General features: G+C 32.8%; 2 protein-coding genes across 2 annotated transcripts; both read left to right on the forward strand.

Annotated features, from left to right (window-relative positions):
* LOC109333102 (protein SPA1-RELATED 2-like) lies at positions 10,149-19,759 on the forward strand. Its single transcript, XM_019568379.1, has 8 exons — positions 10,149-10,231; positions 10,357-11,832; positions 13,844-14,001; positions 15,302-16,103; positions 16,641-16,787; positions 17,844-18,161; positions 18,495-18,554; positions 19,278-19,759. Exons 2-8 carry the CDS (start codon positions 10,462-10,464, stop codon positions 19,467-19,469), a joined length of 3,048 nt encoding a protein of 1,015 aa, XP_019423924.1. The 5' UTR covers positions 10,149-10,231; positions 10,357-10,461; the 3' UTR covers positions 19,470-19,759.
* Positions 23,962-25,620, forward strand: LOC109332212 (mavicyanin-like). Its single transcript, XM_019567109.1, has 2 exons — positions 23,962-24,268; positions 25,408-25,620. The coding sequence occupies exons 1-2, from the start codon at positions 24,088-24,090 to the stop codon at positions 25,617-25,619; spliced, it is 393 nt and encodes a 130-aa protein (XP_019422654.1). The 5' UTR covers positions 23,962-24,087; the 3' UTR covers position 25,620.

A 27,147-nucleotide genomic window follows, 5' to 3' on the forward strand; every position in this document is an offset into this window, starting at 1 on the left:
GAACACTTTGTTGATGCCAGGTAGAGGCTCCATTAGGAAGATTTGTGACCTTGTTGTGTTGAATTCTTCATTGAGGCCCTTTAGGAAGCATATCACATATTCATTTTCTCGGTATGATTTCATTTTGTCAAGGACCCAACATTTGCATCTGAATTCACACACACAGTATGGTAAAGGTCTTAATGCCTCAAGCTCTTCCCACTGTGTTTTCAGGTCTGTGAAGTACTTGGAGACACTTCTGTCAGCTTGCTTGATGGAGTGCAAATCTTGAAGGAGATCAGACATTCGAAAGTAATCCCCTTTTGAAAATCTGTCCTTCAAGTCTTGCCATAGGTCTTGAGCATTCTCAATGTAGATGATGCTTTCTGATATTTCTGGTGTGAGGCATCTAGTGATCCATGATATGACCATGGTGTTGCAACGCTCCCATGTGTCGTATTCTGGATCAGATTTTCTTGGTGCAGGTATCGTGCCATCTGCAAATTTGTATTTGTTCTTGGAGAGGAGGGCCCTCCTCATGGCCCTGCTCCATGATTGGTAGTTAGAGCCATCTAGTGGTGTAGTCACTAGCATTGATCCTGGGTTATCTCCAGGATGAAGAAAGAATGGATTTTTCAAATCATTGTTGTTGTAGACTGGTTGAGATTCTCTTTCTGATTGATTAGAAGGTGAGTCTGCCATTCTGTTTTGATTGTTGGTGAAGGAAGAAGACAAGGTTTCTCTTTTTCTTGGTTAGCCAGAATCTTGGCTTTGTATTGCAGCGGAGGTGGTGATCAGAACCTTCAATTTGAAGGCTCTGATACCATATTACTTTTTTGAATAGAATACCTCATAATGCTTCTTTTATTTTCCTTAATTATAGAAGTGAATGAGCACTTCTATATATAACAAGTTTGTTGCTTCAAGAGCAAGCAACTAACTATTAACAACTTTTGGAGCCAAAAAAAAAACTCATAACAACCTATAGCAAAAAACTTCTAAGAAGCATCTAGAATCCAAAGGAACAATAAAAGCCTATGAGAAATGCTCAATGAGAAAAAGGGCTCAGCCCAAAGGAGATGTGTGCGCCATGGCTCGGTCAGAGCTGGTGCGCCATGGCCAACCAGAATTGGTGCGCCCATGATGCACTCAGGCCAGCAAACACGGTCAGTGCGCCTGAGGCATGGCGCCTGGGCATTCATGCGCCTCGGTCATGATGCGCCTAGATTCAGAAGACACGGTCAGGGCGCCTCGGTCAGAAAGCTGAAGGTGCGCCTCAGGCTGATGCACATTGGGCGATGCACTGTGTTGGTTGAGCTTCTCATTTCTTCGGTCATGGATCATAATTCCTCGGTCAACCTTGGTTTTTCCTCGGTCATGTGGTGCTATTGGTCGGTGGATTTTGAGTTTGGCTCTATGAATTTTGACTTTGGCTTGGTTAAGTTGCGTGGGAGTTTCAGCTTGATGAGGTGCACTTGTTGGTGACTTTAATATTAGATACTATTAGTAATTTTCATAGATGTGTGGACACCTCAAAATGGTTTCCTTCCACTTCTCTGAATTTTTGTATCATTGCATCCATGTGTCAATAAACGGGGTGTTCTTCTAACTCACCTTCTTTATTTTTTTTTCTTTTAGTAGTTTGCATGCATGTCTAGTTTACTTTGGAACATATTTATTATCCTACAAGTTATGTCACTGTATGTATTATCAACTTGTAATTAATTGAAAAATATATTTAAGTTTAAAAAATAATAATTAACTATTTTTATGACCAATCACAACTGATGGTACGTACAATGACATAAATTATAAGACAATAAATGTGTATCTGTTTAGTTTAACTTGATATTTTGAATAATTTGCATAAGGACAAGTAATATTATAAGTTTGGGGAGGGTGTATTGTTGGAATTATCAATGTATTTTTTCTAATTGCATGTTCCCCATTATTTGTTTTTCTATGTGGTAAGGCATGTATTTTAATTTTTTTGGTTTACCCCACCAATTGATGTTGTAAGTAACTAAGTACTTGGGTGGGGAACAAGTTTTTCTTTCTATATATATATATAGCTGAATCTGAGTGGTTTCGAGTATTTTTAAAAATAGAGTAAAAATGAAGATATCTTGGTGGAATTGCCACATATGAAATCGGGTACAACTTTGTAAGGAAATAGTCGGATTGTTTTTCAAGAAGAGATGTGAAACATGCTCAGTATCATTTGGTTGAATAGTTGACCCAACCCCTTTTTGTTTAAGAAACCCTCCTTTTCAATTGGTATTTTTTCATGAAAAACAAACATGAGGTAATAAAAAAATACATTTCAATCCCTTATGTTTTCTGATCTTATTAGTTTGTCCTAAAAAATTGAAAGTCTAAAATGGTTCCAAAAATTTTAAATGTTGATCAAATTAGTTATTTGTAGTATGTTTTTACAACGTTTGATATAGATTAATTTTACTTGAAAATGACTAATTTGATACACATTTAAAAAAATTTGGTGATAATTTTGAGTTTTCTAATTTTTAAGGAATTAAATTGGTAATGTTAAAAAATATAAAGAATTTTTTTGAAATAAGTAAGTTAGACAAATTCTTTTGGAATGTATGAAATTAATAAGAATCCCTACTATGTCACCTATCTCCCTATGTTACTATGTCACCTATCTCCCTATGTTAGGTGGTCATCTTTACTAACATCAATTAATAGGTCACACAAATTCTTTTACATTGTTCATCACCATATATCATTTATGGGTTAATTATTAATTAAAGTTAATATAAGTGAATGATGAACCAATCATTTTAAAAACTTTATCTTGTATATAAATATTAAACTCAATTAAAATGGAGTATTACATGATATTATAAAATATAGTCCTGTGATCTTATCACGAAGTCTTGTATCACATTAATAAGAAAAAGTATCAACATTATTACATGTGCTAAATATTTATTAAGTCCTACTTAACTCTAAAAGGATTGCTCAGGATTAACAAAGAGAACATGTGATTCACATCAATCTTTTACATTATTATATAATATAAAAAGAATTATGTCAATGGTGGTTATTATTAAGTCCTATCTAGTTTACTTGCAAATTTCTCATTTTGTCACTCTAACAATTATTACAAATTTGTTTGATATTTTTTGTGTACTATTGTATGTTTTTCTTGAGAAAATGTAAAAATAAAAGAACATATGGAAGAGTAATGATATATTTATGTAAAAAATGAAAACAATGTGTGGAAGTTTCTAATAATTATTAATGAAAGAGATTACAAAATAATAAGTTTTGTTGGGGATATTTGAAATATGTTATTATACGAAATTTTACATTGCCTAGAATTAGAATAGAGTATAATATCAATGTTATATATTGGACTCAAGTCCCTTGTTATAATGTACACCAGATATAAGCACCAAATAGAAACACCCCATGGGCAGGTGGGCCCATGGGCGTGCTAGGGTTTGTAATCTTAATTCTCTAATAATATCTTGGTAGCCGCTCAGCGCTCCTGGGGACGTAGGCACAATTGCCCGAACCCCGTTAACAAATTCTCTTGTTTCTTCTCTTATATTTATTCTATGCCTTTATTTGATTGCTTGTGGCGAACGCTGCGCAACGATCGCTTCCGTTGGATCAACAATTGGTATCAGAGTCAATTGGTAGTTGACTCTTAACCTAGACGTCAGATAATGGCTAAAGAGGGTGAAGGCGTGATGGCTAGACAAGGTGCGTCAAAGGTAATGACAAAGATAGAGTAGATGAGTTGAAGGAGAAAGAAACACGACAGAACTGTAGTGTGGGCGATATATGTGTTGATCCAGAACCCCATAAGTTCATGTATTGGGTTAGGATCAAGGTGGAGATAGAGACAAATGTGTTGAGTTAGATGCTGACAATATCTCTAGATGTTGAGAGAATGTTCTCATTGGAGATGAAAAAGAGAATATCGTAATGGCGTGTGTGAGACGTCATAGTGAAAAATATTAATTGTTAGCAGATCCACAAAAGCACAAGGGCGATGGCTGACTTTGATGTAGGGTGTGACATGATTGGCTTTGATGCAAGTTGTAACACGAGCATTGGTAGAGATGTAGAGGTCTGACATGGGCATTGACTTGGATGCAAGGATGTGACACGGACATTAGTTAGCATTGATGCAAGGTATGTGTTATGGGTATACTCCTTATGGTGGAGTATGATAGTTCTTTTGAACTAGGATTGTCGAAGTAGACAATGGTGGTAGCGGTTGAGGCTTTCCAAGGAAGCTCCAAGGTTCAGTTTGACTGAGTATTAAAGAGGACGATTATTGGTGAACTTTTGTGTAGAGGTTCCAATATATCGAAAGACTTCCTAGCAATAAGTGGCTAGGCGGCGTGTTCCATTTGATGGCGGTACGGGAAGCTGCACTATAAGTTTGAAGAGCTAGGCTCTTGATAACATCGTCAATGATACTCAGAAGGTCTATGCTGTAGGGGAGCAATTAAAGAGAATTAAACATTGAACAAGGTGGAGTCATATATTCACTGAGGTGGATATTCTTGTGTAGATTTCCTAAGGAGCGAGATATTCGTCTATTTCAATCAATGTGGAGATTGTTGGGGATGTTTGAAATATGTTATTATATGAAGTCCCACATTGCCTAGAATTAGAATAGAGTATAATATCAATGTTATATATTGGACTCAAGTCCCTTGTTATAATGTGCACTAGATATAAGCACCAAATAGAAACACTCTATGGGCACATGGGCCCATGGGTATGCTAGGGTTTGTAATCCTTGTAATATCTTGGTAGCCGCTTAGCACTCTCTCCGGGACGTATGCACAATTGGTTGAACCCCGTTAACAAATTATCTTGTTTCTTCTCTTATATTTATTCTATGCCTTTATTTGATTGATTGTGGCCAACGCTGCGCAACGATTGTTTCCGCTGCACCAGCAAGTTTGGAATATAAAAATTATGTCATGATGGTTATTACTTCATGTATGCCTATATCTATATTCTTATTTTCTAGTATTGAATATTTAATTTTTATATTTTTCATTTTACAGAATTATATCACATTTTTTATATTTAATTATACATGATATTATAATTTTGGCTATATTTTAGGATTGAATGTAGAGCCTTTATATTATATAAATTATTATAAAAGAAGTATCATCTAAGAAAGAATAAGCCTTTAATCTTTGATTTAATTGTACTTTGACATTTATTTAAAAGTGTGATCTTCCTTATCTGAAAAAATTGGATTAAAGATGAACATGAAATAATCTTCGGATATGGAGAATATCACATAAAGAGGTTCAATTATTTAGTTTTTGAGTGTTTCAAACAACATAATATGTTCTCTATTTAAAAAGTAACATAAAACAATCATATAAATGTAATTAAATAAAATTATACATGTTCAATCACCTGAATGCCCTTTAGACATATTTTGCATTTATATAATAATGAGAGTAAAGTTGAGATAAAGAAATTAGGCATGTTCAATTACCTATATACCCCTTAGACATATTTTGCCTTTACATAGTAGTATAGACAGTGGCAGAAGATCTCAGGGACAGGTAGAGGCAACTGCCCCCTGAAATTTTTAAAAAAATTAGAAAAAAAATAATATTAAAATATGTTTGACCTAAACTTGAGTGTTTAAATTAAATCATAATTTCTAATTTTGGGCGGCACATAAGAGGTACACATTATCACTTTTATCATTGTTCTATTCAGTATTCACACAACAACACAATATAGAGTCAACATCTCATTATCCTACTTAATATTAATCACTATTCACGCTATAGCAGAAGCTATACATGAAAAGTCCATATCAACAATAATTTGTAGGTGTGTTTTTCATCAATACTTTCTTTATGTTATATTCATATTTCTTCAATAGATGATTAATATTGCAATATCATTACTCCATATTAGGGTATATTATTAACATTGTTGATCCATTAAGAATTTTTATTATGACATACACAATGTTTTTTATAGCCACACTCAGATTCTCTAATAATTTGATTTTCTAATGATTCATTATATGATTAATTTCAGGTTAATGAAATTACCTAAAAACACACAATGTCTAAGCATAAAAAAATTGATTCCTATTTTAAAAGGAAACATTCTGATAAAGATAATGAAGATGATATAGCTTTGATATCTTTACCCCAACAAAATTCTTCATTTGGCCAGGTAGTTCAACCAAATCAGCAACATTCAAAGGTTCAAAATGTATAAATAGGTGAATATGATATTAATTCTTTAGAACATGATCCTAGAAAACGACCTCAAATTTGGGAATATCCAATGAATCAAAGAGATGAAATTTGGAGAGCTTATCTAAATTGGGGACCATATCAATATAATGTTGAAGATTATCCATTAAATAAAGATAAAAATCTAAGACGATTTCAATCCACATGGCTCAAAATGTTTCCTTCATGGTTAGAGTACTCTATAGTGAATGATGATGCTTATTATTTGCCTTGCTATTTGTTCAGTAATAAACCAAGCGCACAAGCTAGATTTGATGTCTTTACTAGAAAATGATTTAGAGCATGGAAAAAACTCAATGTTGGGAAAATTGTGCATTTCTTATTCACCTTGGTGGCTCGCCTCACAATAATGCAATGAAAGCTTGTTTTGATTTTTTGAACCAGTCTGAGCATATTCGCTATATCTTCAACGTGCAAAGTTCTGATCAAATCAAACAAAATCGACTACATCTTAGGAGCTCTATCGATTCAATCCGCTGGCTCACTTTTCAAGCTTGTGCTTTTAGAGGTCACGATGAAACGCCACAATAAAAAAATAGAGATAATTTTCTTGTACTCATCAAACTCCTAGCATCATACAATGATGAACTTGCAAAAGTAGTGCTGGAGAATGCTCCATATAATTCAAAGTATACCTCTCATATAATTCAGAAGGAAATCATGTATATCATATCTAGTAAGGTGAGAAGATATATTAGAGAAGAGATTGAGGATTCTAAATTTTGCATAATTATAGATGAACCACAAAGGGAGCAAATGGTTGTTGTTTTGAGGTTTGTAGATAAAAATAGTTGTATACAAGAACGATTTTTTGATATTGTGCATGTTAAGAACACTACATCTGTCACTCCTAAAAAAACAATATGTGGTGTTCTTTCTCAATATAATCTTGATATTTCAAAAATTCGTGGCCAAGGGTATGATGGTGCAAGTAATATGAGAGGGGAGTGGAGTGGATTACAAGCGTTGTTTCTCAAAGATTGTTCTTATGCTTATTATGTGCATTGCTTTGCGCATAGATTACAACTTGCTTTGGTCGCTACATCAAGAGAAGTTATAGTTGTCCATCAGTTTTTCTCGAAATTAACTTTTATTGTCAATATTAGGTGTTCCTCTAGTAAACGTCATGATGAGTTACAAGTTGCCAAATCAGACGAATTAGAACATTTGCTAAAGATTGACGAACTTATAACTGGTAAAGGAGAAAATCATATTGGCACTTTGAAACGGATTGGAGATACTCGTTGGAGCTCACATTTTTTTTCAATTTATAGCTTAATAAATATGTATAATGCAACTTGTGTGGTCCTTCTCAAAATTATAGATAACAGATCAAGTTCTCTTAAATGTGTAGATGCAGATGTTGCTTATAATATTATGACTTCATTTGAGTTCATATTGATTTTACACATAATGAAATAGATTACGGGGCTCACAGATTGCCTTTGTCAAGCTTTGCAGCTAAAGTCCCAAGATATAGTTAATGCCATGCAACTAGTTCGTACTATAAAAGAACTGATTCAGAAGTTGAGAGATGGTGGTTGACAACGTTTATTGAAAACTGTTACATTATTTTGTGAGCAATATGAAATTAATATTCCCGATTTTAATAACGCTTATATAGCACATGAAGGGCGTCCTCATCATCAAAAGGATCATATCACATTTGAGCATCATTATAAGGTGAACATATTTCTAACTACAATTGACAAACAATTACAAGAGTTGATAATATAAAACTGATAGTATGCAAACAATGGAGCTTTTAACTCTCAACACTAGTTTGGATCCTAAAGATGTTTATAAAACATTTAATATTGATAATATATGTATTCTTGTGCAAAATTTTGTATCATAGGGATTTCAATGAGCAGAAAAAGATTAACTTAAGATATCAACTTCAACATTTTATTCTTGATGTTGTTAATCATTCAGATTTGAAGAACCTCTTAACCATCTATGAATTAATTGCAACTTTGACAAAAACGGGACAGGTGAATGCATATTACTTACTTGAACGAGTTATCCATCTTATCTTAACTCTTCTGGTTTCTACAACTACTACAGAAATATCATTTTCAGCAATGAAGATAATCAAAACAAGATTACGTAGTAAGATGGAAGATGAATTTCTTGCAGAAAACATGGTAATTTACATTGAAAAAGAAATAACTGAAACATTTACCTCTGATTCAATTATTGATGAGTTTAAGTCTTTAAAAGAATGAATAGCAACACTTTAAATGAATGTATATTTTTCTTTAACATTTTTAGTTGTTAATTAATGTTATTTTGAAAGTTCGAAATAATTATATATGTTTTTTATATTTTATTATTACTAAATTAATTTTAATCATAAATTATAATTAAGTATTATTGTCCCCTCTAAATTTTTAATCATGGTCCACCACTGAGTATAGATATTCTATTTATACGTTAATTATTATTAATTAACCGTCTAAAAAACTTTATCATGGATAAATATTAAACTCAATAAAAATGAAGTCTTACATACATGACATTAATAAGAGAAAATATCAACATTATGACATTCCTTAAATATTTATTAGATCCTATCTAACTAGAAGAGAACAGCTCCACATTAACAAGAGTACAAGTGGTTCCCATTTCTTACATTTAGAAAAATGAATATTAAGAAAACGTAAACAGTAAATCCATATAGAATATAATGATGTTCTCCTATTTATATATGTAGAATATGTAAGAAATGATGAGAGCTTATAGACTCTTTGGAGAAAGAAAAAAAAATCTAATTTAAGAAAAATTATAGGCCATGTCATATTACTCTCTTTTCCATGTTTTTGATGTTTTAATTTTCAATATTATTCTAAATCTATTTTATGCTTTATAAAGGTAATATACATTTATGGGAGCTAAATTTCTCCAAAATTATTTGTACTACTTCATATACCTTTTATTTTTTATTGATTAGAAAGTAAAATATAAATTTAATATATATCAACTTTATATTTTCTGACCATTGAAAAAGTACTCCCACATTTACGCTTTATTTATAATTATGGGAGAATATCTACATACTCTAAGAATAAGTACTTCACATCTTAGCTGTTAATTTTAGGAGAAATCAATGTTTTGATTAGTGAGTAAATCTAAACTATTAGATTTTTCTAGAATTGATGACTAAAATGTAAAGTAAATTATTTCTGGAATGAGTTGATTTTCTCTTGATTATATAATTATATGCTTATTACCCCAATATTTATCAATTTCTTTTTAACTAGAATTCTAATCTACATTAAATAAATTTTTAAAAGGGAGCAAATAGATAGATTTATTATAAATTGACCATAAAATTTATTCGTTACTACTTAAAATATCATTTAGAAAACTAATATTGTGTGCGTCTCTCTCGATAAGTATTGCTCGTAACTTTTGAATTATTGACTTTTTAGTTATTTTTACCTATATACAAGACTTAAATGTGATTATAAACTTTGCATCCCTAGTTTATGTGGGGTGCACATCTGCTGTTTTATAAATTGTGCCACAACATGTGTCATTCATTGTGATTAGTTAGAAAATTAATTCATTTTTAATTTTTAATTTAAATATATATTTTCAAGCAATCATATACCAATATTACATGCAATGTCATAATTTATGAGACAACAAATGTGCTCCTGTTTATGCGAGCACATCTTCTGTCTTACAAGAATGTATCATTCCATATGTCTTGCACTCAAATTGGTTAGAACAATACTTAATAATTAAAATTTTATTAAATATATTTTTTGAACCAATCCCAGCTCCTGTGCTCCGCTCCGGGTTATTGAGTCGGTTCTATTATGAAATTCCGTGATGCTATATGCCATTTCTATAATTTCTATTTCTATTTTTATCTCTCTAATCTCAAAACCTTCACTTTCATATAACAAAAAACAAAAGCATCATTCCTTAATCTCTCTCTTTTTTTCTTTGTAAGTTCTCTCTCTTTCTCTCTAACATCATCAACCGTTTCACTTTCTGCTTTTGTTTATTCCACTCATTTTTTTCGTCTTAATTACTATTCTGATTTATGTATTTATTAATTTGTTTTTTACAGAAGTTGAATTCTTTCTCTGAATGGAAATTGCTACTTTATATTGTTCTTGCTGATTTTTCTGATTCTGAAAATGGAATGATTAGCAAAAGAGTTAGTTAAACAAATATGGATGAAGAATTGAATGATGATTCAACAAGATTGGATGTTGTTGAAGTTGTAGAACCTGATGATTATTCACTAAACCCTGAATTCCCCAAAATATTAAAACCCCAAGAAATCAGTGATGATGTTGGACAAGGTTTTGATGTAGTTGAAGCCACTACTACTAGTGATGTGGCTATGCGGCGACATTTTCGCCCGAGTCTATTTTCGGGTGATGGTGGTGGAGCCATTGTTGAAGAGTTGACAGTGAAAAGTTTCGATGGTTCGGTGTTAGATATTGGTACGTCGAACAGTCGAGAGCTTGTGTATTATAAGCAGAATCAGTGGCTGCAGAGTGATTCAGGAATGGGAAATACTATAAGTGATATTGGGTATAGAAATAGTGTTCAAGCTACATCTAGTAGTGTTTGGGAGGATTTTGGGTCCACAACATTCCATGAGACATTGGCTAGGAAATCGGTTGGTGATGATCATAGCAATGCCATGGGACACTTGATTTCTGTTGATGATCATAAAGCTGAGCATAAAGAGGACATGGGTGACGCTCGTAGAGGAATACGGACGAAAATTATATCCAAATCAGGATTTGCTGAGTATTTTATTAAGAATACACTGAAGGGAAAGGGTATTGTATGTAAAGGTCCTCCATCTTCTAACGGCTCGTGTGTTGAATCTAGAGATCAAAATCCGATAAAGGCCTCTACTCAGGATGACTCTAATGTATCACTCAGTTCTGTTTCAAAGACTGCAAATCCCCCTTATAATGCTCCAGTGCCTAGATCTGGTGGGTCTGACTGTGACGGTGTGACTTTGAGAGAATGGTTAAAAGCTGGGCACGGAAAAGGAAGCAAAGCGGAGCGTTTAAGTATATTTAGAAAGATTGTGGATTTGGTTAATGACTCTCACTCTCAGGGAGTTGCACTGCACCACCTATTCCCATCGTATATTAAATTGTTACCGTCAAACCAGGTTATATACCTTGGTTTACCTATGCAGAAACAAACATCAGGTACTGTTGCAAATTCTGATGTTCTTCAGTTAGAGAGTTCTTTTATTAGAAAAAGGCTGTCAGAGCAGGTTACGCCTCTTGATATGCAATTGAAGAAAAAGAAAGTTGATAAGAATGTGAGAATTGCTGGTGATAGCAAAGTCAGTGCAGTTGGATCACAAGATTACTGCAATGGATATAAGGAAGATATCCGATTTTCTAAACATAATATTCGGGGAGTGTCTAGCATCCCTCACACATCTAATGCAGGGAGGTTGCAATTGACTCTGTTAAATGAAGGATTGGAAAGTAATTGGTATACAAGTCCCGAGGGAGGTTGCACAACATCATCAAATATCTACTGTTTGGGTGTTCTCTTTTTTGAGGTGTGTAGCTTAGTTGACGAATGTCTTTCTTATTTAAAATGTAATTTTCATGTGTTTTATTAACTTGTTGATTCCTCAAAATTGAGACATGTTTCTGAATATGAAGTGCACATAACGAAACATGTTTCTTTCTATGTTGGGGCTCAAATTGCATTATCTTGATGACATTTTTGCAATGGGATTTAAAACCCGGATCTCACTCTCTACCCTTTATCAAAAAAGAACAAAGAGGTGTTTCTGGATTTAAAGTTCATTGAGTATTTAAATCTGATTCCAACATGAAATAGCATATGCTTCTTCAATTAGTTTAGTAAAAAATATGTTTATTTGGCATCTTCAACATTAAATAACGAGACCATCTATCTGCAATTTACTGTTTCATCGGCTGACTTCAATCTATTTCTTTCAAACATTTAATGTGTATTTAATGAACTTTGAAATATTTAATACATAGAAGGGATATGTTAACATAGTACTAATCATTTTTCACTTACAGTAATAGTTTACTCCGTTTGATAAAAAATAAGATCAACACCTGCAAGGACTATAATGCTCAAGTCAGTAAAAGTATAAGGTAGTTGCTGTAACATCAGGGATTGAAAGTCTTTACTCAGTTAGCTCCTTTTGCCTTTTATAGGGGAGCAAGATATGATGACTTAGATTAGAGAGTTTGTCAATGATGGCAGTTTGAGGGATGTGAGGCACCTCCCTTAGCCTTGTCATTAGCTTAATTACCCCTTTTCTCAACAATGGGACATTGTCCAGTTTAAGGTGAGTCCCTTGGTAAGGCAAATATTTGGCTTCCTTTGGTCCAACCCATATCCCAGCATGGATCACTATTTATAGGGCCACAGCTTCTCTGACAATGTTTTGATCTCGGATATGGAGTCTGCTGAGGTAGTTTGTGGACCCAAAAACCAAGGTTGCAGTGTTATCAGCAACCATGGGTGACCCCTGTCCCTTTTGGAAGGAGGAGTCAAAGGACAATGGGAATAGTTACACTATGGGCCCCATAGCACTAGTTAGAAACATGGTTTGTAAATCTGGATAATGACCCTGGATTGTACAATTAGAGAGGCATATTTAACCCCTTAAGTTACACTCAACCGAGTGAAGTATTTCAATCCCTTAAGTTACACTCAACCATCTTATATTCTTACTAACTTGAGTGTCGGAGTCCTTGTGGTCTCATTCTGGCATATTCAAGCAACAAAAGGAGTAGTAGTTGAAGATCGGTAGACTTGAGTGCCGGAGTCCTTTTGGTCTCATTCTGGCATATTCAAGCAACAAAAAGAGTAGTAGTTGAACACTGGTTCTGTATCTTTTAGTACAGTACAATCAAGATGAAACAAATAGTCTTTGGTCCAAGTCATATTTTTTCTGTATTTGCATGGCCCCTTTCTCAGTCATGCATAAAACTTGCCATATCATGGCATCAGCTATGTTTTTTGTCATTGATCATACGTCTAAGGAAGTTTGAATATTTTGTAAATTTTTCCATGGTTTGATTGGAATACTGGATCCTGAATCTTGAGTTAGCTAAGGATCCCCTCCCCAATCTTTACAAGAAATGTGCCTAGCAGTTAAGAAAATGCAAGTACCCAGTTCATCTTGTTGATTTCACAGTGGAAAAGAGTGTGTTCCTACTTCAACTGTCTCACCGAGCCCAAAGCTGCCGAAGTGAAACCAACTAACAGCTATGGCTTTCTACCATTTCATCCCAACCCAATTTTATCTTTCATTGACATCTCAGTAACAGTGCAGCCTCATTTCAGATTGATAAAAGAGGAAGTGTTGGTGTTTACCTCAAATCTTTCCAATCAATAAAATTAAGTACTTGGTACTATTGGAGGAAATTTAATTCATAATTTTGTTATAACGGACTTTTGAATGTTCCTATATTTTATTAAATACTAATTCTCAATCAATTCTTACTGAAATAGTCCAGCAGGCTTAGTAAACAGAAAGTCAGTGACTGAATGGCTGATTATGTTTAGGTCATTTCTTTCAGTTACTTGGCCATTTTGAATGTGAAAGAGCGCATATTGCAGCTATGTCTGATCTTCGTCATAGGATTCTTCCTCCACTTTTCCTATCACAAAGTCCTAAGGAAGCTGGATTTTGTCTTTGGCTAATGCATCCTGAACCATCATCACGTCCAACAACAAGGTAATGTTGAAATCTTGTTTATCATGGTTATCAGATTCACTTCAATGAATGAATATCATGTCAAAATGATCATTGTAAAAACATCTAATGTAGAGATCTCATTTTTTTCTTTGATAAATATATAGATATGAAAGAATGTTTAATGAAACTATTTCCTCCCTTGTTTCCTAAATGTAATGCAAATACTTGTCTTTGTGCTCCAGGCATTAATTAAAGATTAAGTAACCATGAATTCTTGCATCAACCCACGAAGTGAAAGATATGAAGAAATCATTACTTAGTAATAAAAAATAGTTCCATTTAACTAGATTGCGGAAGTGTTTAGGTTTTACATACATAGGTTTTCTTTTTCCTTTTCAATTTTCATTTTACTTCACCTGTTTCGAAATATATATATTCTAGATAATGAATTTATTTCAACTTATCTGCACTGAATAGATTGAGAGAACATTAGTGGAGTGATAAATTTTAGGTTCTTATTGTAGAGGGTATTTCGTCAAGTTTCTTGTGCTTTCACCTTAAACGTCTTGTATTTGAGACGGAGGTACTATTATTTTTTAAAAATGCTTCTTCTGGAAAGCTTTGAAAGTAGAGTTGAAAGCTTTGTTCTTCATCATTTGATACTAATTTCTGATTTTACATTGGTGGTTTTTTCATTTGGATATGCACAAAAATATAGCACAGATTGATTGGGTAGTTTAGTATTTGAAATTTGATACTCTTCTCTCAGTCTTTGAATACATATTTAGGAAAGTAATAATTAAATATTCTACTAATCCTGAAATTATGGATCTCAAATTTGAGTTATACACTGAGTCTGATAGACACCCAATAACACAGACATATAATAGAAAAGGTGGTAGTGGCAGCAAAGGAAAAGTTGTTCAGAGAGGTCATGCCCAAAGAACAGGAGATAGTGAGGAGGTAATGAAGAGCAACAAATTGGACTAGTTGCAGCGTGGAAGTGGAGAGAAAAGTAGCATAGATTCTGGAGTCTGGACACATGTAAGTTAGTCGGGCACAAGACATGAAAATGAAGAGAGAAAGAAGAAGGCATGGAAATTGAGTAGTAAGAGGAGGGGGTCACCTTGGGATGAGAGATTTCACTGGGAGGGGATTTCTCATTCTGGTTCTTGATCAGATTTTCTGTTCTTGTTTAGGTTTCCGTCACTATTTTCTTTTTCTGTACGGATTTTTCATGTATCTTCTGTCAATTTAAGGTTTTTTCCTCCATTTAGTTTTTAGTTCAAGTTCTATATCTACCTATGATACTAAATTTATTACTTCTTTTTCGTAACAGAGACATCCTGCGATCGGAAGTGATTAATGGAATGCAGGAGGTGTATAGTGAGGTATTATCATCAAGTATTGAGGAAGATGAAGCAGAATCAGAATTGCTATCGCATTTCCTCGTCTCATTAGAAGAGCAGAAGAAAATGGGTGCTGTCCAATTGGTAGAAGAAATCAGATGGTTGGAATTAGATATAGAAGAGGTGGAGAGGAGACATAAATCAAGAGTATCCTTGGCTTCCTCTAGTTTGCAGAACGACTCCTCTTGTCAAATAGAGAATGCATCTGTCAGCAAAGAACCTTTGAGTTTAACAACATTACCACACATGAGAAATATAAATCAGATTGAAAATGCTTACTTTTCCCTGAGATCCAAAATTGAGCTTCCTGAAACAGATGCTGCAATTCGCCAAGATAAAGATATACTAAGAAATCATGAGAACTGGTATGTGGCCCAAAACGACAATGAACAACATCAAAGGACAGATGCTTTAGGACCCTTCTTTGATGGTTTGTGCAAGTATGCAAGTTATAGCAAGTTTGAAGTGCGGGGTGTACTAAGAAATGCAGATTTGAACAATCCTGCTAATGTAATCTGCTCTCTGAGCCTTGATAGGGATGAAGACTACTTTGCTGCTGCTGGGATATCAAAGAAAATAAAAGTATTTGAGTTTGATGCACTTCTTAATGACTCTGTTGATATTCATTATCCTGTAGTTGAGATGTCAAACAGATCAAGGCTCAGTTGTGTTTGCTGGAATAACTACATCAAGAACTATCTTGCCTCCTCAGACTATGATGGTGTAGTTAAGGTTTGTATCTCTTGCGTATGAGGCACCAATTACAATCTGTACCAGTGTAGAATTCTCTGTGTTATCACTTGAAAGGGACAAAGTGTTTATGTGAATTGCTTGAGTGATTTGTATGCAAATGTCCAGTCCTGGAAGGATATATCAAACTAACTCAAACCGTAGATAACATGTCCATGGGTGGATTGGTTTACAATTTTAAAATATTACTCTAGGAAGCAAAGCATTGAAGATGATACTAAATACAAGTACATTGGGTCCCATCTTGTAGAGTTTGTCAAACTAATAAACTAGATACTCTTATCGGCCTAGTTCACATGGTAAAAATACATCATGTCTACACATCGATGTTTCTATGAGGTGATTGGTGAGCAACTTTGATTACTTAGAATGGCAATGTTATCAATACCACCTCCACCACCAGAAATGAAAAATATCCTTGGAAAATGACTTTATTACAGTCTGAAAGAATGACCATTTATTGATGATTAATATACTCTGATTTCCAGCATTACTCACAGCATTGCATGATATTTTCAGCTATGGGATACTAGCACAGGCCAAGAAATTTCTCATTTCAGTGAACATGAAAAGAGGGCTTGGTCTGTTGATTTCTCTCCAGTATGCCCTACAAAACTTGCGAGTGGGAGTGATGATTGTTCTGTGAAGCTGTGGAGCATCAGTGAGGTAAGCTTTTTAGAACATGCATATACTGGTCAGAGGCACAAATGCGTACACTGGATCTGCAGAATTTGCTTAACATAAAATCAGTGATTATTGGATGAAGAAATTGGGGATACACTGAATTGATTGTAGTTTTCTCTTGAGTTATTAGCATTGTGAATGAAAAATTATGAAATTGGAAGTTTGGTAATAACTATGTACAAGTACTATGTTATGAATTTTGTTAAAAAATTAGATATGGGGTACAGCAGGATTTTATTTAACATGCATATAAAAGATTAGAGTAAATGTCAAATTGGTCTTCCAAATATGCAAGTGTTACCAAGTAATAAAATTAAGTCACTGAAAATTTGAAGTGTCACCAAATAAGTCCCTGGATGGACCAGTGTGGTGGCATTTCAAACTTTCAAGGACTTATTTGGTGGTACTTATCTTTGGAGAACTAAGTTGGTGGTAGTTCTTTGGAGGACCAATTTTACATTTTATTCAAAAAAAATTAAATACATCATCTCATAAAACATGAGGAGAAAAACATACAAAAGCATCATAAAAATCAATAACATGCAATAGTTGGACCACTTCATTATAGAGGGAAAACGTGGAGAAAAAAGGTTTTACATTGGGCTCAGTCATTGCAAATAAAAGGCAAACCAACATTTATCAAGCATCTGAGTATCGGATATGGTATCAAATACCTATCTGACATAGGTATCACTGATAACATAAAGTACCCATGCAGCATAGTTCATAAGCTTTACATTAAAAAAAGAGCAGCCCGATGCATGAGGTCAGGTGGAAAAGATTCAGGAATGTAAAAAGAATCAGTTTTTACATTCCCAATATCATAGTAAGAGACACCTGGTTAAGATTATTTGAGCTCTCTTTTGCAACATAGTCAGTGAAATCATGTATTCTATGAGAAGCTATACTGATTTGAGTGGTCACGACTTTTTAGATTGTATGATCACATCATTTTCGCTGAAGCTATATAAAAAAAATGTGTTAGTTTCACACCCTATATTTGATGAAGAGCTAATATAATGCAAAACTATTTTGCAGAGAAACAGTTCAGGCACAATCAGGAATGCTGCTAATGTCTGCTGTGTTCAATTCTCTGCTCATTCCTCTCATTTGCTGGCCTTGGGATCTGCGGATAACTCAACTTATTGCTACGATCTTCGCAATCTTAGAAGCCCCTGGTGTGTGTTGGCTGGCCACCGTAAAGCTGTAAGCTTTGTCAAATTCTTAGACTCTGAAACAATTGTTTCCGCGTCAACCGATAATACACTAAAGATCTGGGATCTCAATAAAACCTCTCCCGTGGGTCCATCTACCGGTGCTTGCAGCTTAACCTTATCAGGACATACTAATGAGAAGGTTTTGTTTTGTCTAATAGCATTGATTGGAATTTATGTATGTGAAATTTTCAAGGGCATGGTTGAGTCTTTTAGGCTTTCTTTGGAAAAATGAAAGAGAAGTTTATTGTTTTGGGTGTTAGAGCATCAGAATGGGAATGATCTGAGCAGTGATAACTTATATACAAAATCCAGATTAGCTTTTTTCCAAAATCATGTCATTAACTGCTATGATGAGCAATTTGTTACACGGCTTGCTAGAAATGTTTCTACCTTTTGTCATTAAGCTGATCTATTATTCTTTATGTTTCCTTAAAATCGGTTGGCTGACATCTTCCACCTCTTGCCTTGACAGAATTTTGTGGGTTTAACAGTTTCTGATGGATACATTGCATGTGGTTCAGAAACAAATGAGGTATATATTATTTTCCAATGTAACATTTATTTGTTTGGCTTTAACTTACCCAAAACCAAAAATGTGTATTCAATTAGTGACTTAACCATTTAGGTTATTTTAATTGCACTTATGTTGAGTATTCTAACTAAGCAAAATCTCTCTGAAATGAGAGTAGGCACATCCTATTATGTGACTTGTTTATGCACAAATTTTGTGATGATATTTGTCACTAGCCATATTATAATTTGTAATTTTGGGAAGTTTTCAAGGAGGATTGTGACCTAATGAGAAAGATAGCAGCCTTAAGTTTCAGCCATAAACTTATATCATAGTCACTTGATACATGGTTCTCTTTGGTACAAGTAGGTAGTATGTGATATGTTACCCTATCAAATACCGGTACGTTAGAGGTATATTCAGTAGAATTTCTGTAGCTGCCTACATAGCCATTTCTAGTGCTGCTTCTTGTAGGTTGACTCAATGATAAAATTCTTTCTTGTTTGTTGTAACTCATTCATGTAGGTGAGTGTACATCACCAATTACTTTTTTTTTTCTTTCTTCTTTATTTTACTTAAACTGTAGCTGGAAATCTGGTTCGTTTCTTATAGGGAACCAATTCGCAAAAGAACCATGAATTGGTACGCAAGAACCAATTTGTGGTTCTCTACCAAAACAAGAGAATTGCGGTTTCAATAAATTATATTACATCATCCGGCATGATACCTAATATTATCTTGCAGGTTTATGCTTACTATAAGTCTCTTCCCATGCCCGTCACTTCACGCAAGTTTGGGTCCACTGATCCCATTTCTGGTAAAGAGATTGATGATGACAATGGCCAGTTTGTTTCAAGTGTGTGCTGGAGAGGGAAATCAAACATGGTTATTGCCGCGAGTTCGAGTGGATGTATGAAAGTGTTCCAAATGGTTTGAGGTAATGTTAAGCCCTTGATCATGAATTTGTTGCAGTTTATGCAGTCCTGCAGTTTTCTCCTTGCCACTCGGCCCAATCTCATCAATTATGCCCCAGGGCTATGTAATTTTTTTAACATCTTCAGCTCTAGCTTATAATTTGTAGTAGAATTTGCATTGGATTGCATTCATAGTTGGATAGGAAAACAATTCACAATCTAAACCTGGTTGGAAAACTATAGCATGCACAGGGTTGACACTTGACTCAGAGCATACCATGTTTTGGCTTTTCAAATCATTGATTCATTATTAAAAAAATTGAGTTAAGATGAAAAGATAGACATTTTCCTTTTTCCTTTGTTCTAACTAACTCATCATCAACTACCAACTCCACCATAGTCATCTTCAGCTACCACCACCTGTCTCTGCAACGTTGCGACCCTTGTGGTTGGAGTCGCGATTGCGGTCAAGGTTGTGTTTATTACGATTGCGGTCACTATTGTCGTTGCGATGCAGATTGCGGCCGTTGCAGTGTGAATTCTTTTGTGATTAAAAATATATTTTTGCATTTGATGTAGCCCCCAAATGTGGTTCTGTGCGGTTGTTTTGCGGCTTGATGCAGCCGCATCATTGTGATTCCCAGTCACACCGCAATTGTGGTATGATGCAGTCCGCAAGTTGAATTAATGCTCCCACCCATGCTCCATCTTCCTCACTGCTATCTCCACAACAATCCCATGACAATTACCAAGTGTCTAATTTATATCTAGCTTTGAAATAGTAGTATGACTATTATTAACTGAATTTGATAGAGCAAGGTTATGATAATGAATAAGTGATGAATGGAGATTGATTGGTTTATCCTATTCCTTATATATATGAACTTATTTTTTCAACTTGTTTAGAACAATATTTATTAGAACTTGGAAGATGATTTAACCGTGTTAATTACAAAATTGCTTATACTACATCACATTATACACTCATTTGATTGAATTAAACTTGCTGGTATATATAAAATCCTGAGAATCAGTCTGATGAAATCATGGATTCCAATTTAGCAATGAAAAAACTTATGACTTCAGAATTTGCAGACAGAACCTGTTTCCAGTTTTATGAAGGTATGCTTTTTTCTACCATTGTGATTTTAATATAGATGTGTAATTAGTGATGTTATGTGAAAGGAATAGAATAGAGATTAGTGATGTTAATAGGAAGATATAAAAAATAAAAATTGGATCTAAATATAGGCGCAGAAAAGTAGTAAGAATATAAAATCTTATTTGAATTAACCACAGGAATTTTATTAATAGTTTAAAATTTATGCATCGATATTGTAAAGTTTTTAACACTGGTAGTATATCATTATTGATTTGTATTACTTTTGTTTGAGAGTCATTATGGATGATTTATTGACAGTATAAAAACTCTTAGATTGTCACTGTATACATATTAAATCATTTTGTTAATAAAGATCTATATGTCTCTATTTGCGTATCTATTTTTGTCCGGACCAATTAAGACATGTCATTTAGTTAAAAAACATAAATTAAATTTTTATATTACTTGATGTAATCCTATTGAATAGAAACTAAGTTTTCTTGGGACATAGGACCCAATTAAAAAAAGCTCCGCATAATAATTGGTTTATAAGTCACATATGATACGTTTTATTTATGTTATAGAACATTTTATAAGAACCAATTCTGAAAGCTAGAAACCTAAGAGCTAATGCTATGTTTCTGGAAAACAAGAGCAACATACAAGAAAATGAAAGTGCAAATGGGCTTAAATGGTTTGGGATTAATGTTTGTTAGCAATACTTTCTTCCAGAATAAGTGCTTCACATCACCAAGAAAGTGAAAAATATGTTAATAGACAGAAAAATTTGTGAACTTGGTCGTAAACCTGCACTAAGAGCCTGCTATTCAATCATTATATTGTGGTAACATTAAGATGGGTAAGAACTGCAAATAACAAACATAACATCCATCATCAAAATTATTTGAAATATTCTTAAAGAAATTACATTGGTCGGACCAATACTATTTGAGTTTATGGTCTTCAGCTTATAATATTGGAGATATTAGGGTATGCATTGATAGCATAAAAAATCTCTCTATTATTATTGTATCCTCTATTATTCATGTTTAATTATTATTAACTTTGAAATATAAATAATATAAATTAATGATATAATAATTGTGTATGAATATTTTAATCTAACATTAATGACCTTAGTGTTATTTCTGATAAAAAACATAACATATCATAGTTTAATTAACAAACATGATGTGGAAGGGACAGAGAAATATTAAATGCAATCCACCAAGATTTTCCACAATTCCTCAAAAAGTTAGATATACTCTTTATTAACCTAACTTCTCAGAGTTCAAGCGTTTTTGCATGTATACTCTCTTCAGACTCAGATATCTCGCTTTCTTTATACTTTTTTAGAGTTAGAATTTTGGAGGGGATGGAAGAGAAATAAAAAGCTTGAGAGTTACCTTAAAGTATATTTCATGACTTTCAAGCCTTCTATTTCTCTTTATTCATCTCTAAAATTTAACTCTGAAATTAACTCTAAGGCTTTGTTTAGGAGTATGACTTTTGAAAATCTTCACATTATATGGGAGTTGGATGAAGAGAGAAGAACGTTTTGAAAGAGTTCTTAAACTTTCCAAAATCCCCAATGTGTATGTTTTTAAAGTTCTCAAATTTGATGTTCTGAGATAAAATGTCAAAATACTTAAATATTTTTAATAATATTATATAATTATATAATAAGTTGGGTTGTGCACATGTGCTTACACTAATTTTTCTCAATTAAGAGGTAATATTCTGTATATTATTATCTGTAGGTGCATTCTACTATTTCTTCTGATGAAAGTCTTAATTAATGCACTAACTTATAAACTACATTATCATATTCTCATATGTTACCCAATAAACAATTATATGTTACCATTACAACCTTGTAGCAACTTTTACTTTATGTAATAAAAATAGTTTATATATATATATATTATACCTAAATTGAGTTATATTAATTTTAATCTCATCCATTCATTTTTTTAAATCAATTTCATTCATCTCTATTGTTCATTAGATTTGAAAAATGAACGGATAAAATTAAGTGTAACTAATGTAAGTTAATTTGAATGTAAACGAATTTTTTCTCATATATATTTATTTTCTTTCTTTGCTGGAAAACTAAGTATGGTCGTATAGCTTCACTTTATGAAACCTTCATGAATTAAAGTTATTTTTCTTACCAAATATATATGTGGTGCTTGCTTAAAGTTTGAAATCATAGTGTCTTTAATTTAGTATAAAGTATAAACCTTCTGTTCATTTTCCATTTATACACAAACATGAAGATTGTAAGTTCTACCAATATGCTACTATCATGCACTTTTCGTCCATGTGTCATGTGTGACACAAATTCAAATACTTGTACGTTCTACCAACGAAGTTGGTTCAAGTGGTACATGTTTGATTCGCCTTAAGCAAGATCTTGGGTTCGAGTCTTGTGGATGGAAAAAATGTCTGCTGTGAGAGTTAGCTCCACGTACTTGTGGATATTCCCAGCTCGGATAAGATTGCTTCCAGTGCGATGACACATGTGGGAAACAAAAAAAATACTTGTGTATGGTCTATATAGTGTATTGCTAAACATACCCTTTCTCTACAACCATGATATTATAGTTATTTACTTCCCCATTTTCATTACTTTTCGTTATACAAGTCCATTTCACTTGAATTGAAGGGGTTTCCCATTTAAAAATGAAGGTAAATTATGACTTATAGCATATTTAGTACTTGCAAAAGATGAATAGTAATTAGATATATATTATTTTTACCCAATCAAATAAGTTAGAGGAAGAAAGATGTACATAAAATATGGGGCAAGTTTTGTATAAACGAAAATGATGATGAACCATAAGATATTTGGGTATCACATAAGAATGACACATACATGTTACATTTTACAACATATGTCATACATAAAAGACCGCTAAGGTTTCTGATGGAACAAAAAAAATATTTATGCACATTTATATAAGTTGAGAGATGAAAATTGTAGTAAAAAAAAGGAGAACTAAGATCCCACAATTTTTTTTGGTTTCCCACAGGTATCCTCGCACTGGAGGTAATCCTGTCTGAGCCGAGAACATCTACAGGCACGTGGAGCTAACTCTCTCAATGGGCATTTTTTCCATCTACAAGACTCGAACCCGAGTTTTTGCTTAAGGGGAATAAAAAACATGTAGCACTTGAACCAACGCCAGTTGGTTTTTTTCTGGTGGGGATAGAGATGCCCACAATTAAGACTATTAGAATGTAAATTCACCAAACCAAAGTAAACAAACCACAAAAAGTTGTGGGTAGTACTAAAAACACTCCCATCCCTTTAATTTAAATAGAACATAAGTACTATCCTAATTTTAGAAGTAGAAACTGAGCCATTCTCTTCTCAATGTCCTAAGAAAAGTACAAATTTGATGGGAAATGAAGAAATTCTAATTTTAGCAAGTACTATTAAAAGGGTTACCTTCAATTAATATCCACTTTTCTTTCTTAGAATTCATTACAAATTGATAAACAAAGTAACATAAACACAAGTTGAGGAAGAAAAATGTCTAAGAAAATGTTCCTTCAGTTTTTAATCTTTTTCATGAGTGGATGCATTGTGTTGGCACAAATCAAATCAACAACTCACTTTGTTGGAGATGATAAGGGTTGGTGTTCTCCACCAAATCCAGGGTTCTATGATCAATGGACTAAGGGCAGAAAATTCACTGTTGGTGATGTAATTGGTATGTTCTACCACCCCTTAAATTCATCTTCTTCCTTTATCCGGTAATAATTTATGATAAAAGAAAATGTATTTATATTATTATTGTATTATTTAACATTCATATTTAATTATTATTGACTCTTTCAAAAAAAATAATTCAAATAAACGGTAAATAATGTAGTGACTAAGTATTATTAATTTTTTCTAGAATGTAACATCATTTTAACATAAAGGGATTCAATAGGTGCGAGTGGACATCTGTTGTCCCACAATAGTGTACCACTTGATGTGTCACTACTTGTGATTGGTCAGAAAAATAATTAATTATTAAAATTTTAATTTAAATATATTTTTTCAACCAATCATAAGTAGTGGCACATGGAGTGACACTCTTTATGGGACAACAGATATGCTCCCCATAGGTGCACCTGACTCCTCTCCCCTAATGAACACACCAATACAAGCTTTAGATTATGATATTATCATAATCTAAATATTACAATCTAAAGCTTGTATTGACATCTCCATTATTGAAACCAGGTGAATATATGATATCCTTTATATGAATTTAATTTGCGACTACAAGTAATAAAGAAGACATAAGAATTGTTTTTCTTTCTTGAGGTATCTCATCCGGCCTCTCTATCACCGGAGAGGAGTCAGACTGATTATATCAATGTGAGAATCCTTGTATTGCTTTAGAGAATAAAATTTAAGTAATTTTTTAAGGAAAACATAACTTAATTGATTTGGATATTTCTTAAAAGAGAAAAGAAAAATCTTCCTAACTTCTTTTCTTTTCTTTTCTTTTTTGCTTTTTTTTGGTGCTTAAAAGTGCCCCTGATAGTAAAGAAAGGATTACCCTTTCTCCTGTTTTGACAAATCAATATTTACAAAACTATTTACTTTAATAATTTTATTATTTAAAATCGATAACAACAAGAATTTAATCTAATCTTTTAAGGATCTACTAGATCTCTAGATATTGCCCAATATCAACATTCTTTATCTAAAAAGTGACACAACCATCCATCCGAAATAAATTAGTTAATCACATATAACATAAATAGACATCCTTAATTAATACAAAAAATCATATTTATATATCAATTTAGTTTAACTATTTGCAAACTAATAAGTAATTAAAAAACATTACAGTTTTTCAGTACAACCCTGGGCTGAACACAGTAGCACAAGTAGGAACAAGAGATGACTATGAACATTGCAGTGGCACAAATATAATTCAGACATATTTCTTTGGGAAAACAGCTATTACATTGGACAAACCTGGTGACTATTTTTTCTTTTCTTCTGTTGGTAAGCATTGTGAAGCTGGTCAAAAGCTTATGATCTCTGTTTGTGCTGCTTAAGGACACGAGTGGGGATCAACTGTCCCACTTTTCTGTGTCCCATTGTATCACAGTTTAATGGAAATTTGATATTTTTATGTAATTTAATGAAATATGAGATGGGAAGATTTCGGGACTGAAGAGCCTAGTTCTGAAGAGACAACCCAAACATTATCTTATTCTATAGTAGCTTCAAGCACAATATAGTGCTACTAGATATAGGTCCATTGTGGGCACAAATCTTTCAATCTGTTTTGATTTTTGTTTAAGAGTATAATATCAGTTTGTATAAAGATTTATATACATTCAGTATATTATTCACAATTCATTTGAATTACTTTTTCTGAAAAGTTAATAATGATTGAAAATGAATGGTGAATAATATAATAATAGTATATAAAACTTATAGATTGTCGGTGTATACATTTTTTCGTATGTTTTAAAAGTAATGTACTATACTAATATGATATTGGTAGAGAATGAGATATAAATTATTTCATTCTGTGTAATGACAACGAAGATATTATATAATATTAACGATTATTGATTTAGTCTTCTGAGTTTGGTTCTTATTTGGGTTAATTATGAAATAACTTAGATTTTCTAATTTATTATAAAATTCATCAAAATATGTTTAGTATTATTAATTAGTTAATTTGTCATATGAAATACCAATTATATATAAGGCTTCAAAAACAATAAGTTATATAATATGGGTTGTTTCACTTTTTACTTTTTTTTAGTTATAATGATATAATTCATATGGTATCTAAATCATTAAAAATAATATTAGAACTATATGACAATTGCAACATGCCTATTTTTGCAAATGTTTATTAATTAACAAATTTGATGTGCAAATGATATGAAAATAATTATTGATCTGAAATTGATGTTTTTCTCATCAATAAAATTTGTTTTTCCTTAAAATTTTGGATTTTTAAGAATCAAGATAATTCTTGAAAAAATTGTGTTGGGAGTTAAACTATGAGGTGATTAATATTTTGTTGATTGTGTTATTGTTGTTAAAGCTATTTTCTCATATATATTTGTATTAATTTTGATAAATTAAAAAAGGGCGATACAATTTATAGGGCTCCAATTTAAGTTTTTCACTGTGATATTAGATACCATACTTGAGGGCAATTTTTTGCAAATTTTATAAGTTAAATAGAGGAAAATTAGGGAAAATAAAATAAAATTGTATCCTACAGAAATATAGAACCACATTTCTTTTAATAGGAATAGTATAAATTAATATAAAAATGTAATCTTATAACAAGGACATTAGATTATATTCCTGGTGCATTTCACTTGCAATTGAACACAATTCTTTCAATTAAGGGCAATTGCCACTTTCACCATCCTATTTTTAATGTCATCTTAATCGATTATTTGACTACATCATCTATCTGAACAAGGATCCTCTCTAATACTTAGCGTTCGGGTCATACCATATCTATCTAAAGTGGCACTGATATGGCTCAGTCATTGAGGCTTTCATTTCTTTATTTTAGCCGACTGTTTTTATGATCCATCATGGACCACA

This window comes from Lupinus angustifolius, chromosome LG18 (genome assembly GCF_001865875.1).
Source record: "Lupinus angustifolius cultivar Tanjil chromosome LG18, LupAngTanjil_v1.0, whole genome shotgun sequence".
NCBI lineage: Eukaryota > Viridiplantae > Streptophyta > Magnoliopsida > Fabales > Fabaceae > Lupinus > Lupinus angustifolius.

Bases quoted from the DNA above. Each gene is read 5' to 3' on its own strand.
- LOC109332212 (XM_019567109.1), top strand. From the start codon at position 24,088: ATGTCTAAGAAAATGTTCCTTCAGTTTTTAATCTTTTTCATGAGTGGA. The intron at 24,269-25,407 runs GTATGTTCTACC...AAAACATTACAG, and splicing joins CACTGTTGGTGATGTAATTG to TTTTTCAGTACAACCCTGGG.
- LOC109333102 (XM_019568379.1), top strand. From the start codon at position 10,462: ATGGATGAAGAATTGAATGATGATTCAACAAGATTGGATGTTGTTGAA. The intron at 14,002-15,301 runs GTAATGTTGAAA...TTTTCGTAACAG, and splicing joins TCATCACGTCCAACAACAAG to AGACATCCTGCGATCGGAAG. The intron at 16,104-16,640 runs GTTTGTATCTCT...TGATATTTTCAG, and splicing joins ACTATGATGGTGTAGTTAAG to CTATGGGATACTAGCACAGG.